Below are 15,951 nucleotides of genomic sequence, written 5' to 3'. Positions count from 1 at the left end.
TGATTTTTCTTCAGGGAATAGTGCCCACAGAGAACGCCTTAGGTTGTGGAATAGCCCCAAAGTTGTATAAATTGATAATCCAGATGTGATTGTGTCCTAAAACAATCCACTGCACTGACAGAAAAATCTCAGTCTGTTTTTAATGAGAAAATGTTGGTAACATCTCAGGCAACTCAGCTCTGAACAATATTATCCCATGAAACAGTTTGAGTACATGGCTTCCTTCTTGCATAGCATTTGGGAAGGAAGGCTTTTCCCCCATGGAGACTAGAAAATAACTTGGTGAAGAAGGAACTCAACTCTTCACCCTTCCCACCAACCGCCAACCATGCACAGACCCTTCTGCATTCCCTTACTGTCCAGATCAGACCAGTTATGAAACTGGGGCTGATGAGGACTTCACACATCTGGGACGGGGACAGGAGCAACATGTCTCCAAATGGGTGTGCTGACTGCCCCCTTCCTGGGAGTCTTCAGAACAAAAAAGGCTTTGTTCAAAGTAGGGACAAAAGTAGAAAAAAATAAATAAAAAGTGGATGGAGTTGTGGTTCATTGGGCGAACACTTGCCTCACATGCACCAGGCCCTGTGTTCAGTCCAAAGTGTTAAAATCAGAACAAGTGACTGGGTGGTGGTGGCGCACGCCTTTAATCCCAGCACTCGGGAGGCAGAGCCAGGCGGGTCTCTGTGAGTTCGAGGCCAGCCTGGGCTACCAAGTGAGTTCCAGGAAAGGCGCAAAGCTACACAGAGAAACCCTGTCTCGAAAAACCAAAAAAAAAAAAAAAATCAGAACAAATGAACGGTCACAATCCCAGGGCATTCCCAATCTGAGCTAAGAAATAACTGTGATGACTTTGAGAAATCCAGCCTACTAGCTCAGTGGCTGCTCTGTGACAAAGGTTAGTCTATTATCCTGGCAGCTACAACTCCTAAGAGGGTCATGCAAGCTTGTAAAGTGTAGAAAGTCCACAGCTCTAAGCCAGCAAGACCCAGTTCACATAGAGGGAGTAGGGCAGAAGGTGGAACCAGCCTTGCCAATCTCTCTTGCCTCTTCATCCTTATTTTCCCCATCTCTACTGTAAAATCAACGAACCACTGCCTGCCACATATCATATGGAACTTTCTCATCTATTTTGTCCCCCCTTTTAGAGGGTATTTTTTTCTTTCTCATCCATCTAATAGACACTTATTTGGCAGCTGTCATGTTACAAATTCAATGACAGCAGTTGGGGATATAACAAGCAGCATGTGTGGGCTGTAAGGGAGGATGGGCATTTGAGGAAAGGCCCTGAATTCATGGCAATGAGAGAAGATGTTTAATACAATGGAGCTGCTGAGAATGTCCACTTCAGGGTAGATGAAAAGCTTGTGTATGGAAAAATGGAGAATCAGTTTCCAGTGTCATAAGGCATAAGGGGCAAACATAAGTCTATGATTAGTCTGTGGGTCCATGTATGCAACTAGGAGATGCAGATAATTGGAGAATAGGGACAGGCAAAAATGAAGGTAGCTCATTCCATAAACGGTCATGGGGGCTTAACAGCAAGGGTGTGTTCTGAGAAGTGCATCACTTTGAGGCTATCACAGTATGCTTACATAGAAACCAGCACAGTTAGGCCATCATTGGACAGTGTAACTATGGGACTCCATCACATATGTCCTTGACCAAAAACATTATGTGATTGTACTTTGGGAACCCAGGGGTCAATCTTATCTGCTACAAGTGAGAGCGTAGTGATGAGATATGAGGTTGGGTGAAAAGTGAAAATTTACAGTATTTATGGAAAATTAGAATAAAACTTGACTAGAGGCATAGAGATTAATGAGCAGTGATAAGCAGTTGGGGGCATTGAAAGCTAAATCTGTAATGACGCTGACTGAAAGTGATTTTTTTTAATGCTCTTCTGAGGTTCAGCTACTGAACTTAACCAATTTATATTTATTAACATCATTGACATATGGTAGTTAGGTTTTTCTTAGAGTTTCTTATTAATTAGCATTTTCTTCTCAAGCATTACTGCTTGTGTGTTCTTCAAGCTTTCATCCCCTCCTAGTGAGTTTGAAATAAATCATAAGTTCTTATAGACTCTAGGCTATAGGATGCTAGAACTGTTTGTGTGCAGTATCTCTTATCAAACCCTCTCTCATTATTCCCCCACTGCGCCTGCTTCTAGCCATCACCAATCCATTCTCTGCTTCTATATCATCCATTTTCCAAGCTTCACAAATTAGTGGAAAACACAGAGTGTTTGAGTTTCTGTGCCTGGCTTGTTTAACTTAACACAGTTGCTTCTAGTTTCATCTACTTTGATACCAATAGCAGAACTACAGTCCTCCTTTTAACTGAATAATATTCTGTTGTGGTTATCTACCACATTTCTCTCTATCTCTTCATGTGTCAGTAGGCATCTTGGTTGATTCTATAAATTGGCTATTGTGAATTGAGAATGTTGTTTGTAGTAAACTACATCTTGACACATGGATTTCACCTTTTAGATATGTGCGCAGTGGTAGATCATAAATGAATTGTGTGGTTTTGTTATCATTTTTTTTGTTTGTTTGTTTCTTACTGGTTTCCATATTGGCTACAGTACTTTTTAAGATATTTATTTATGATTTTATGTGTATGAGTGTATGTATGTATGTATGTATGTATGTGCACTATGTGGGTTCCTAGTACCCTGCAGAGCCAGAAGTCAGTACCAGAGTCTCTGGAACTGGAATTATAAACAGATGTAAGCTACCACATGGATGCTAGAGACCAAACTAGGATCCCTTGCAAGAACGTCAAGTGTTCCAGCCTTGGCTATAGTACTTTACATTCCCATTAACAATACATAAAAATTTCCATTCTACATCTCTACAAAAATGTTCAACTTTTTTCTTTCACTTTAAAAGATTTATTGACATTAAGAAAATGAACCATTTTCATAAAACTTTTTTTTTAATTTTTTCTTTGTTTTTAAGAATTTCATACATGTATACAATAAAATATCATATTGTGGTAGTTTGAATAAGAATGACCCCCATAGACTCATATATTTGAATGCTTAGTCACCAGGGAGTAGCACTATTTGAAAGGATTTTAAGGATTAGGAGGTGTGGCCTCGTTGGAGGAAATGTGTCACTGGGGGTCGGCTTTGAGGTCTCAAAAGCTCATGGCAGGCCCAGTCCCCCCTGTCACTCCCCCACCCCCCACCTAGAGATCAAGATGTAGTTCTCAGCTACTGATCCAATATCTGCCTGCATGTTACCATGCTCCCACCATGATGATAATGGACTAAAACTCTGAAACTGCAAGGAAGCCCCAAATTAAATGATTTTTTTTCATGAGTTGCTTTGGCCATGGTGTCTTTTCACAGCAATATAACAGTGATGAAGGCACATATCTACCCCCTCATTTCCCCTGAAACTTCTCCCAAATCTTATTATTCCATCAAACCCCTTCTGGCTTCACCCCTTTTTATGCTTTGATAATCAATAATTCCAGTTAGAGCTGCCCATATGCTTGAGGATGGCTCTATTCGCTGAAACATGGAAAACCTGGTAGTGGTCAATATCCTCAGTAAAGAATGACTCTCCCTCCCCATCCCTCAAACCATCCACTGCCAATAACACCTCAGTAAGGGGTGGAATTTAGAAATCATCTACTCTGTCTGTGCCAAGATCAGGCTGGCTCCATCTTCTGTAGCTCCTGTGAAGGTGACCATAGCTGCTGTGAGTTAAGGATGCTGATAGCTATATCATGTCCAGAAGACAGCATTTCACAGTACTCCCCAACCTCTGGCACTTACACTCTTTCTGCCTCCTCTTCTGTGATGTCCTCTGGGCCTTGAATGTAATATAGATGTGTTGTTTAGGGATGAGCACTCCATTTCTTCTTCTCAGCGCTTTGACCATCCATGTATCTCTCCACTGACCCCTATTCACTGCAGATAGAAGCTTCTCTGATCAAGGCGGAGAATAGTCCAGGTCTATGAGTGTAAACATGAATATTTAGAAAGCTTCTTGATATTGTGACCATTTGGCAAAATAACATCAGGTTCTAACTCTGACCTCTCTGGCCATGGGTTTTGATGAGTATTAAAAGTAACAAGCATGAATACACCCCTATAGAGTAGGCCTCAAATCCAACCAGAAAGTGCTTAGTTACCCCATAACAGCCATGCCACTATTGCATGAGTGGACATGTCTCACCTGGCAGGTCAACATTGCAGCATGCAGGGTCAGACACTGAGTAAGACCACTGGTGCCTTTTCTCCCTAGCAGTCACATCATACTTTCCAGTACTATGAAAGCTAGCTACCAGGGACAAATTTTCCTGTTTGGTTTCAGTTGATATTTCTATGTCCTTCCAACCAGCATGTGCTGTCTTCAGCATGAGGTCTTGCCACATAATTGTGGTAAGGGCAGTAGCAATAGCCTGTGTTGTTTGGGGGATCTCAGAGGCATTTTTGAGTAAGTAACTTGCAGAGAGGCATCCCATACCTTGTATTGTGATTTTCATGTTAATCTGTATCTTCTGGGATCAACATTATTCACCTGTGCAGAGTAATTCCATCCCGTCTCTTTTTTTTTAAAGTTTTATTTTGAAATTAATATACTAACTACTGTGTAAAATAAGGCTTTTGCATATATCCTTGGTTTGAGCTAATACTAATTCTAAGTAGAGTGAGACTGTTCCTTCTTCACTAATTTTTTTTCTTTATCCTTCTTCTCTTAGACTTTGAATATTTGAAAGACGCTCACTGGGTTTTATTTATACATTTTTGCTTACATATAAAATGTATTTCATTTTAAATGTGACTTTAGTATGTATGTTTTAATGAGGTATAAAATTAAGCAATATATCTAGCATCTTCCAAAGCAATTTTCGAGTACTTTAATTTTAATCATTTCCTTGCATCTTTTGTTATTATTTCATAATGTATTTTGTGGGTTCTTATTGCTGTTAAGAGTCTGTTTTCAGTCTAATTACTATTCTTTTATAGGTACATTATACTTTCTGATTGCTTTTAATATGTTATTGTCATCATTGATATTCTAAAATTTCACTATATGGTAGAGATGCATCCTCATTTATCATACTTAAGAAGGATATATTTTTCCAAATAAGAGCTCTAATATTTTGTTGATTGGGGGAAATTCTTAGTTTCAGATATTGCCTTTCCTTCATTTTCTTTATTCTCTACATGTTTCTGTTAAATTAAGATTTCCTCATCCTACCTGCCAGTTCCTATAAATTTTTACAATTTCCCATCTTTGTGTCTTTCTGAGCTGATTTTAACCATTCTTCAGACCTTCCTTCCAGTTTCTCTATTCTATTTTCAACTCTATATAACTCATAAACCATTTCATCTAAATAACTATATTATTTTTAGGCATTCTTATCAGTGCTTTTTCAGGTAAAACCTGCTCCTTTTGGAATGTCTTTGCCTCAGGCTTTCTTGTGTATCTACTCTTCCTAAGTACACTTATTTAATGATTGTTTTTAGGTTGTTCAATACTCTTCAGTTCTTGATGTACTAACCTTTGTGAAGTTTTTGCTTTTGGTTTTTGTTGTCGTTGTTTCTTAATGGCAGCAGGAGGGGAGGGGAGCAGTGTTTTAGAAGAGGTCTTTGTTTTTGAGAGCCTGGATCTTATTGTGTGACCCAGGCTGCTTGATCTTGTGATTTTCCTGCCTCAGCCTCCCAAGTGCTGGGTGGAAGAAGTCTTCTAATTGACTCCTTTGGTAACAGTTCTAACTTAGCTACTTTCTGTGGCTGTGATGAAACTCCATGACCAAAGCAACATATAAAAGGAAAGCATTTAATTGAGGTCTCATGGTTCTAGAGGGTTAGAACCCAAGACAATCATGGCAGTAAGCATGGGCAGTAGGCAGTCAGATATGATGCTGCAGCAGTATCTGAGAAAGCTTATACCTCAGTCAATGAGCGAGAAGCAGAGAGAGTTTACTGGGAATTGCATGGACTTTTGAGACCTCAAAAGCTACCCCCAGTGACACATCTCCAGCAAGACTGCACCTCCTGTTCCCAAAATTTCTACTGACTGGGTACCAAGAATTGAAACACATGAACCTATGGAGGCCATTCTCATTCAAACCGCCCCATTCCATTCCCCAGCCCCCAAAGCTTCGGGCCACATAATCATGCAAAATACACTTAGTCTAATTTCAAAAGTCCCCATAGTCATTCACAGTTTAAAAGTCCAAAGTCCAAAATTTCTTCTGAGACTCATGGCAGTCTCTCAACTGTAATCCCCTATAAAATCAAAAGGCAAATTGCATGCTTCCAACACACAATGGCACAGGATAAATATTAACATTCCAAGAAGGAGGTAAGGTGGCACAGTGAGGAAATACTGGACCAAAGCAAGACTGAAACCCAGCAGGGCAAACTCTAAATCCTGTAGTTCTATGTCCAATGTCAACGGGCTTTCATGGCTCTTCCTTCCAGTTTTGCTGACTGCAACACACTTCTCTCTTCTTCTGGCTCTACTTCTGTCTGCAGCTGTCCTTGGCAAGTATCCCACGGCTCTGGCATCTCTAACATCCTGAGGTCTCCAATATAATTCACTTTCTCAGCTCTACACAATGGCCACTTTGGGTCTCGATGCAGGGACTTCCCAACCATACACTTGGCCTCTGCAGTTTGCTTAACCACAGAAGACTCTACAACCCTTTACTCCTACATCCTTCACGACTCCAAAGCCAGAACCACATGGCCCATGCTACCAAGTTCTGCTGCCAGCCTGGGATGGAACCTGGCTCTCGTTCTTGATTTACATGTACATACTCTTTGATTTGTTGATGCACACAATTTCTTTTTTACAAATTGCAGAATTAGTTGGGTCTTGCAATGAGAGCACCACTCCCTTTATTCCATTTCACATCAGACCTCGTCTTATCTTTTCAGAACAAGCATTGGCTCCAACATTAAATCTCCTGGTGCTTTTTCTTTTCAAAATTACCATGCTGTGTTTCTTTTTGCCCTGCTTGCTCTTTTTCATTTTAAATCTTTGTAAGAGTGATTACTAAAAACCAAGTGAAAGAGTCGGTATTAGGCTGTCTTGAAATGTCCTCTGCCAATGAAATTTGTCCCATACTCTTCAATTTAGCCTCAGGCAGATCCTTAGTACAAGGGCAAAAAGAAGCCACATTCTTTGTCAAAATATCACAAAGAATGGTCTTGACCCAGTTGCTAATATTTTTCCCCTGATATCTCTTAAGCTGGGCCTTAATAGTGGACTATGCTTTCAGCACTTATTAATGCTTTCTTTCATGCTCTTATTACAATGGCCCCTTAAGCCCTGTTTACAATGTTCAACTACTCTCCTAGTCCAAAGTCCCAATGTCTTCCACAATCCTCCAAAAAACAACATGGTCAGGCCTGTCACAACAATAGCCCATTTCCTGGTACCAACTTCTGCCTTAGTTACTTTCCTATTGCTGTGATAAAAAAATACCATGACCAAGGCAACTTATAAAATAAAGCATTTAATTTGGGGCCCACAGTTCCAGGGGGTTAGAGTCCAACATGGTGGGGAGCAGAGTGACAGGAGACCGGGCGTGGTGCTGGAGCAGTAGCCAAGAGCTTAGTTCTTGATCTCCACAAGGCAGAGGTAGGTTTCTGAGAATGGCATGGGCTTTGGAAACTAAGAAGCCCGCTGTCAACAGAGCTCATCCAGCAAAACCACACCTCCTAGTCCTTCCCAAACTATTCCACCAGCTAGGGATCAAATATTCAAACATATGAGCCATTCTCTATGGGGGCGTTCTCATTCAAACCACCACACCTTCCAACTGTAATTTGTAATCATTTGATCAGAGAACATGAATCATGATCATTGCTTTTTCCTGATGGACTCTCCAGTTACCAGTAGTTTCATTTTATTTTGGAATCTAAGGACAAAACAAGCTGAAGGCCATGTGTAGAATCGCAATCTTACAGAAATATGTATTCCAGATACTTAAATCTCTTCTTCTTATCCATGACAAGAACTCCTCAGAAAACAAAATATCCCACTGAAAGAGATTCTCCTTGTGACTCAGTATATAACTATTCCATTTAAATTAAGGAAAGGGATAAGTTTGTAGCTCAAACTGATAGTATGTACATGACCCTGTAATCAACTCCCTGCATCACACACACACACACATACACACACACACACACACACACACACAGAGGCACACATGCTTGTGCACTCACAAGGATGAAAATTATGCTGTACTTCCTTCCTGGACTTCTACTTCTTACTTTAGTGTAAGAATGTATTTCTATCTCTTATATTTATACTTACTTACAAATAAGTATATGCATTTCTTGGTTTTCCAAGGAATCATCCCCTTAGACATGGTGTTTAGAGTTTCCCATACTTCCCAACTCCAGGACGTATGTCAACCTCAACTGACACCCTCATTGCCATGGAAAACTAGGAGTGTATCATCTTTTGCACTTAAGTTCCACTAAGGGATGCCATAGTGACTTTTTGAGCTTCTACCTACTTAACATCACGCCAGTTCACTGCACTCCATAGGCAGACAAGTATCTGCTCACATGGAAGGCCCAGGCTGCTTCCCTGAAGTCTGATTGGTTTGAACAATGAACTGCAATTTGTCTTTCCAGGTTCAGGAAGCCAAATTAACCGAAGTGAAAATCAATGAAGCTCGGGAGCACTATCGGCCAGCAGCTGCCCGGGCATCTCTGCTCTACTTCATCATGAATGACCTCAGCAGGATCCACCCAATGTACCAGTTCTCCCTCAAGGTAACTTTCACCTGGAGTTTTTCCCATAATCATAATATAGCAAAATGGCACTCCAACCTAGGGCACCATGAGAGCTTATGCACATATTCCATTAGTGATGGCAGATCTTCCAGACTGAAGCCAAGGGAGACTTTAGACCTATGGGACAGACCCACCTCTTTGGTTTCATCTTGTATACCTTACTGTAACAGAAAAGAATGCTGCTGCAAATGAACCTTGGCCTCATTTGTTCAGCAAGGTCACTGACTACCCATTAATACTGGATGATGCATAGCAAAGGGGACCAAAGAAGCAGAAGAAGTGTAAGAAGCTATTCTGTCCCCAAAGAGCTTAAAATGTAGTGGAGAAGATCCAAAATGTATATTGTTTTTATTGATGAAAGACCAACTCTAGCAATTAGGATGGGCCAGCATTAAATTACTTCTCTTATTATCCTAATACTCCCAAAGCTACTACTTAGGGTTGTTAAAATACCCATAAAACTAAAGTTCTTAGCACATTTTAAGTGCTGACTAAACTAATCTTACTCATGAAAAAATAAAGACCTATAAATTTTTGGGACTCTCTGAAAGTACATCTTATCCCCTCATGCATTCATCAAAAGACCATAATTAAAGAGGCACTAATATGTCATGGGGGGAGGTGAAGTTCGGAACAAAGGTTTGAACCAAAAAGCAGAAAGGTTGTGCCCAGAGAGAGACAGATACAGAGGCACAGACACAGGCATTTCCCTCAGAATGGAACATGCATGCACACAGAGAGCACACCTCAGTTTCATAACATATATCCAGTTAAATCAACATGTAGATGCCAAGGTCAAGGTATAGGGTTGGTGGGAAAAAAAAAAAAAAAAAAAAAAAAAAAAAAAAAAAAAAAAAACCTGAGAAATCTTTGGGCTTTCAATCCCTGAGGCTCATTGAATTGGAGATGGCAGGTCACCATTTCCCAGTCTCTCTCTTGTAGTCTTAAGTCTCTGCAGCTCAGATGAACTGTGTTTATGGTATTTTGTGGTTTACAGAAGAAACATAAGCTTATATTCATATCATAGGAACATGTGAAAGAATTATAAGATAGTAAAAAGGCCAGCATAAAAATGAGCATAAGCTAACTATGGAATGATGTCCTTAGTCAGGAGTAGTTGAAAATCACTATAAGTACCAGGAACTGCCACAGTGATGCTTTCTGAAAACAAGAATTCACCTGAAACCTGTGACTATGAGTTCAAAAACAGGTTGTAAGCTGTTTTGCAGTGATAGCATTCTGATGCAGGAGGCTTGGAAGAATGACTTCTAAAAAAGGAAGAGGTCACTAGGCATGTTAGCCCACCTGTAATGCCAACCTTAAGGTGTGGAACTGAGGCACACAGGGTCATGAATTCAAGACCAGTCTAGTATGCAGAATTTGTCTAAAAAAAGAAAGGAGAATGTATTTGTGGTGATACTGTGTTCCCCAAAATATTGTGCACCCTAATAAACTTACCTGGGGTCAGAGAACAGAACAGCCACTAGATACAGAGGCCAGAAAATGGTGGCACACACGCCTTTAATCCTAGCATTCCAGAGGCAGAGATCTTCCTGGATCCCTGCGAGTTTAAAGCCACACTAGAAACAGCCAGGCATGGCAACATGAGCCTTTAATCCCAGGAAGTGATGGCAGAAAGCAGAAAGGTATATAAGGCATGAGAACCAGGAACTAGAGCTGGTTAAGCTTTTAGGCTTGTGAGCAGCACAGTTCAGTTGAGATCCGTTTGGATGAGGCTACAGAGGCTTCCAGTCTGAGGAAACAGGACCAGCTGAGGAATTGGCAAGGTGAGGATGCTGTGGCCTGTTCTGCTTCTCTGATCTTCCAGCGTTCACCCCAATAACTGACCTTGGGTTGTTTTTATTAATAAGACCTTCTAACGATTCGTGCCAAATGTATTTTCAGTTGTTTACTGACCAAGTTGATCTTTAAAAACAGATTTAAATGTGTAATAGTTAAGTAGTTATGAAAGGATCTTAGGAAATACAAAACAACAGCTGGAGGGGAGGGGAGGGAGGCAGGGAGGGAGGGAGGCAGGGAGGGAGGGAGGCAGGGAGGGAGGGAGGCAGGGAGGGAGGAAAGACAGACATAGAAAACTCTTCGGGACTCCATGGGCACAGGGCACAAACGTGGTGCACAGATATGCATGAGAGGCAAAAGATCCATACGGACAAAAATTTAAGTAAATAAATCTTTAAAAATAATTACAATTATGATAAAGAGATTGGAATCCAGCACCTAGTCCTAGCATGTATGGGGCCCTGAATTTGATCTCTAAAACTAAAGAAAGTAATGGCAATAGAGACTTCACATGACTCCAGTGTCTGGCAACAATGCTCTCACTGTCCACGTGGTATGCGTTTGCTGGAGCTAAGGCTGCTGCTCCCACATGTGCTCTTTATAGTGAGGCCCCAACCCTTTACCTTTTGGTTGTATATGCCAGGCTCCTTAAAGCATTTGACTGTTAGCCCCTTGTCTGACCACCCCTTAAACTTTCTCTAGTATCTCTTAGGTATTAGCAGGACACAGTCATCCACTCAGTGTTTTCCGGTACCTGTACTAAGTAAGACATGGGTGGGATGCTGGGAAATATGAGCATAAGGGTCAGCCCTATTCTCAGAGTGCTCATATCATGTTCACATAAGTAAAAAGAATTTTTAAAAATACTAAGTTAGAAAATTGATTTAGCCCCTAAAAGTTTCAGAACAGCTGCTAAGGATCTTTAAGGATAGTCAGAGTCCATGACAAAACCCTCTGTGGAGAAGAGACCTTCTTGGGGGTGAATGTGAGGATCAGGCCCAGCCTCAGAACCATTCACACACCAACAGGGGGAGAAACTAGCAATGAAAGTACACTCAGTGTGAAGGAAAGCCAAAGTGTAGCCAGGATTTATTTACGTTTTCTCTAGGTATTTTCCTGGGTTATGAATCACCTTACTCAAATTCAGTGATTCCAGGCTCTTTACTGACCACTGCCTTTGAATAGAATTTTAGAAGAAACGGGCAGTAATGACCTGAAGAAAGCTAACCACCCCATTTTATGTACTTGCTCTGAGTGGAAGCCCCGCAGCCTCTAATGAGCTATTATTTCATTTAAAATCTACCAAGGGAAGGTAAACCTCGCAACTGGTTAGGTCAGGTATGGGCAGAAGATTTGCTGAGATCATCAGCAAATGAAGAAAGCTCTGAGGACTTCATTAACAAGAAACACCTCAGCACTGAGAGAGATGGGGGGAGAGGAGAGAGAGAGAGAGAGAGAGAGAGAGAGAGAGAGAGAGAGAGAGAGAGAGAGAGAGAGAGAGATTCATCTCGAATTCTTAAATGAAGAACACCAAGACTCAGACCTTACATAGCTTCCACTGGGGTTCAAATGCTGATGTTATAAAGACTAAAGGGTTTTTGTTTTCCTTCTTGGAGCCACAAAAGGAAAATAGAGAAAAAAAGCAGAGATCTAAGAACTAAGAGTTAAGTCCAGTTATAACATACTGGTTTTTATTTCCTTTCACTATTTGTTCTCTCCATATCATACTTAAAATGCAGTATCCCAAATACTTATTGTCTAAGAAATCACTAATCTTACAATGATAGGTTACTGGTCACAAAATTTTTATGTTCTACCGTGCCCTTATTATAGTTCAGAGAAGAAATTGAGAGGGGGCTGTGCTCCTACCACTTCAAGAAGAGATAATGGGTCAAAAGATACAAGGACTTATGAGAATGAGTGCAAGGCTAATGGAAATAAACCTATGGCATCTGAGATTTTGATAGAAAAGTCATAAACTGAAATAGTTCTCACTACCCACTATATGCCTGGGTCAGTTTCAGAAAATGAAGTTGCTTAGAACATGTTTTCTATGCCACAAGAATTTTGTCATCTATTAGATAATATCACTAACTCAAATAGTCATTGTTGGCTGTATCACCTGTGTATTTAGATAATTATCCAATAAAAACTTACTGAATTAAGTCCTTTGGCTGCAGCACATTTGTTTTTCATTGATTTCACTAATCAGCATTCAATATGCACATTTATTAAACCATTTTGTGTTGCTAATAATATAGTACCACAGGCTGGGTAAGTCATAAAGATGAGAGGTTTATCTTGGCACACAGCTCTTGGTCCAAAGTCTAGAGGCTAGATCTAGTGACAGTCTGCTTGTTGGCAGAGTCCAGAAGTTGCACAGGACATCACTTGGAACAGGGAGCATACTTCTGTGTCCTGCTCTCTCTCTCTATAAAGCTACCAAGATTCAGTCATGGAAGACCTACCTGTGCTGACTTCAACTCCCAATGACCCCACCTCTGAATGCCATAGTCAAAATAAATGTCTACCCTCTTAAGAACCCAGGATAGGGATTAAATTCCAATATGAGTTTCAAGAAGGACTAAGAGCTAATAACAGGTCAGGTCCCTCAGGAGATGTCAGATCCCCTGGGATTGGAGTTACAGACAGTTGGAAAGAACCATGTGGGTGCTGGGAACCAAACCTGGGTCCCCTGGAAGAGCAGCCAGTGCTCTTAACCTCTAAGCCATCTCTCCAGTCTCTATCAGCAGGGCAGCCTCTTACTAGTGTCTCTTCTTAACAAGAAGTGCTGGGGAAAGCTTTCAATGAATAGACTAGAAAATTAAAATCATCTTCACAGGAAAGAGGATTTTATACATCGCCTATGATTCATCTTCTCGCCTAGGCCTTCAGCATTGTCTTCCAGAAAGCTGTGGAGAAGGCAGCTCCCAGTGAAAGCGTCAAAGAGAGAGTGGCCAATCTAATAGACAGCATAACCTTCTCAGTGTACCAGTACACCACACGTGGCCTCTTCAAGTGTGATAAGCTGACCTACCTTGCCCAGCTCACCTTTCAGGTAAAAGCAAATCAAAACTGTTTTCACAAGCCATATTTACCAACCAGTCAGCAAATGTTAAGGAACCCTCTTCTATTATCATTTCTTAAACAAGCCCAACCTGGCCACTGTGCATGCACTGACCCACCATTGTCCAACAAATGGCAAACACTCTTAGTTGACCAGTGTCCCACTCGGAGCAAACTTTCTTAATCATTGTGCTTTCTCCAGCTGATACTGGATAATCTGAGATTCTTTTCAAATTGGTTCTCCAGAAACCACTACAAGTCAATCAAATCGGCGCTGGCCATACAGGGCTTTCTATCATTGTAGCTGCTGTACATTTGGGATGTTTCCAACAGCTTTCATTCTTAGGAGCTTGGGAACTTAGGACTTGCCATGTCACTGCATCATTAGAAGAGACCTTGATCTGCTACTTAATCCCAACACCAAAAAGCCTTAAAACGTCGCTTCTTTATACAGACCTTCCTCCCTTCTTAGAACTGGGATTTTTCAATGTATATGTAAGTGTATATAGCACAGGCTCTCTGAGCCCAGGGCACTCTCCAATGCTAAAAGTCAAATAGCCTGTCATTCGTTTGTGCTGTTGATATGTTTCAATGTCTGAGTTCATGGGTGAATGCTAGCATGCCTATATCACTCGTCTTCTGTATTCCCAGCTGCAGCACAGACAGCTTCACCTTCACAAAGAAACCTGGATCCCACCTCTCATAATGAATTCTATCCACAGCCAAGCCAAAGGCTTTCTGTCCTGTGCACACGCCTCTCTAAGTAGCCCTCCCAGCCCCTATACCTTCAATCCCCTTTGGCTGGAAAGTTCTCTCTGCCTGTTTCAATATCTCCGTCTCTCAGCTTCCCCAAGACCCCAAGACAGAAAGCTTAGTTGGATTAATCTTCCTTCTTCTGTCTGCTAGCCACTCCTCCACTTCAGAGTCCCTTCCACATTATTGATTTATATATGCGTTTCTATTTTGCATATATTCATATGTCGCTTTGACACTTGCCTCAAATCATGTCGTTTGTATGTGTCATCTGCTCAATTAAATTGCAGGCACATACTCCATGGCACTTATGATTGATATATAATACTTGCTAACCAAGATATATAGTCACCCTCGGTGTGCATTTAAGTCGCTCTGGTGTTTTGGCTGAAAACAGATGCACACAGAAGAAATTTGCATGAATATACACTTCCAATCCACCCTCTTTAAACAGCCAAAATTGATAGGCAAGCTCTCGAGCTAAAGGCAGCAGTAATTACACTGAGTGACAATCCCCAAGATCTCCAGCCTCTGTGACCACAGCTGAAGAATCACAGGGTTATTTTTTTCAACATTGCAGATTCTCCTCGTGAACCAGGAAGTCAATGCAGCAGAGTTAGATTTCTTGCTTCGGGCTCCAGTACAGACAGGAACCCCCAGCCCAATGGAGTTCCTCTCCCACCAAGCCTGGGGAGGAATCAAGGTCAGTACCAACCCCCAGAAAAAGTCAAGTTCTCTCAAAGGCTTGACTTAAATACATGTCTTCATGTTATCAGTGTGTCTCTCTCAGAATTCAAACACAGAGTTGTGTTGAACACAGATGCATTCCCTCCCTTCCAAGTACACCACAACAGTCTCATCCTCCCAAGCCTGCTGAGAAGAAACAAGTACGTTTTGGGGTGAGAGCTATCCCTTTAGAGGGCGGGGGGAGTGCCAAAAGTGCTGATGGGGGTTTTTTAGCCAGCTAAACTGTCTTTCATCTTTCATCTGCCAAGGCTTAGGGCTGGAATCTGGGCTCCTCAGATCAGCCCAGGGACTCTTATGAAGATGCTGTCACATCACTTCCAGAAGTCAGGCAGGTACCAGAGCTCTGCTGGGTATCTCTGTTTGTCTGGGCTGAAACTCCCAAGCAAAGGATCCTTTCCAACCTGCAACTCTCAGCATTTAAGAATAGCGCATGTCTAATTGAGTTCATTGAACATAACACTACTATTTCGTCCTCTTGTCCATCTGGGAAATAGGTCTTGTTTGTTCCCATTTCACATGGGAACATGAAACATAGGTCCTACTACTTTCAAATAGCAAATCTAGGACACAAATCCATGTTAGGCAGATCAGTCTAGTTAGTATTTTATGAAAGTTGAAAAGATCACAAACTCTAAAGTGTTTTCAGTAGGGACTGATTCCACATTCAGAACCAGACCTGATGTCTGCCAGGAAATGAGGGATAAGTGACTTCCAGCTCCAGAGAGTCCACAGCTGCATACTATGTAGGCAACTTTCTAGTCCATACCCATGGGCACATATGGAATAGAATGTTTTTA

General features: G+C 41.3%; 1 protein-coding gene across 1 annotated transcript in view; it reads left to right on the top strand.

Annotated features, from left to right (window-relative positions):
- Positions 1–15,951, top strand: part of Dnah9 (dynein axonemal heavy chain 9) — a 341,793-nt gene that overhangs the window by 274,202 nt on the left and 51,640 nt on the right. Inside the window, 3 exon segments of the mRNA XM_028869363.2 lie at positions 8,627–8,767; positions 13,476–13,646; positions 14,988–15,110. Coding sequence (XP_028725196.1) covers positions 8,627–8,767; positions 13,476–13,646; positions 14,988–15,110 — 435 coding nt within the window.

Source organism: Peromyscus leucopus, chromosome 8b, assembly GCF_004664715.2.
Source record: "Peromyscus leucopus breed LL Stock chromosome 8b, UCI_PerLeu_2.1, whole genome shotgun sequence".
Classification (NCBI taxonomy): Eukaryota; Metazoa; Chordata; class Mammalia; order Rodentia; family Cricetidae; genus Peromyscus; species Peromyscus leucopus.
This window is presented reverse-complemented; position numbering and strand designations above follow the sequence as displayed.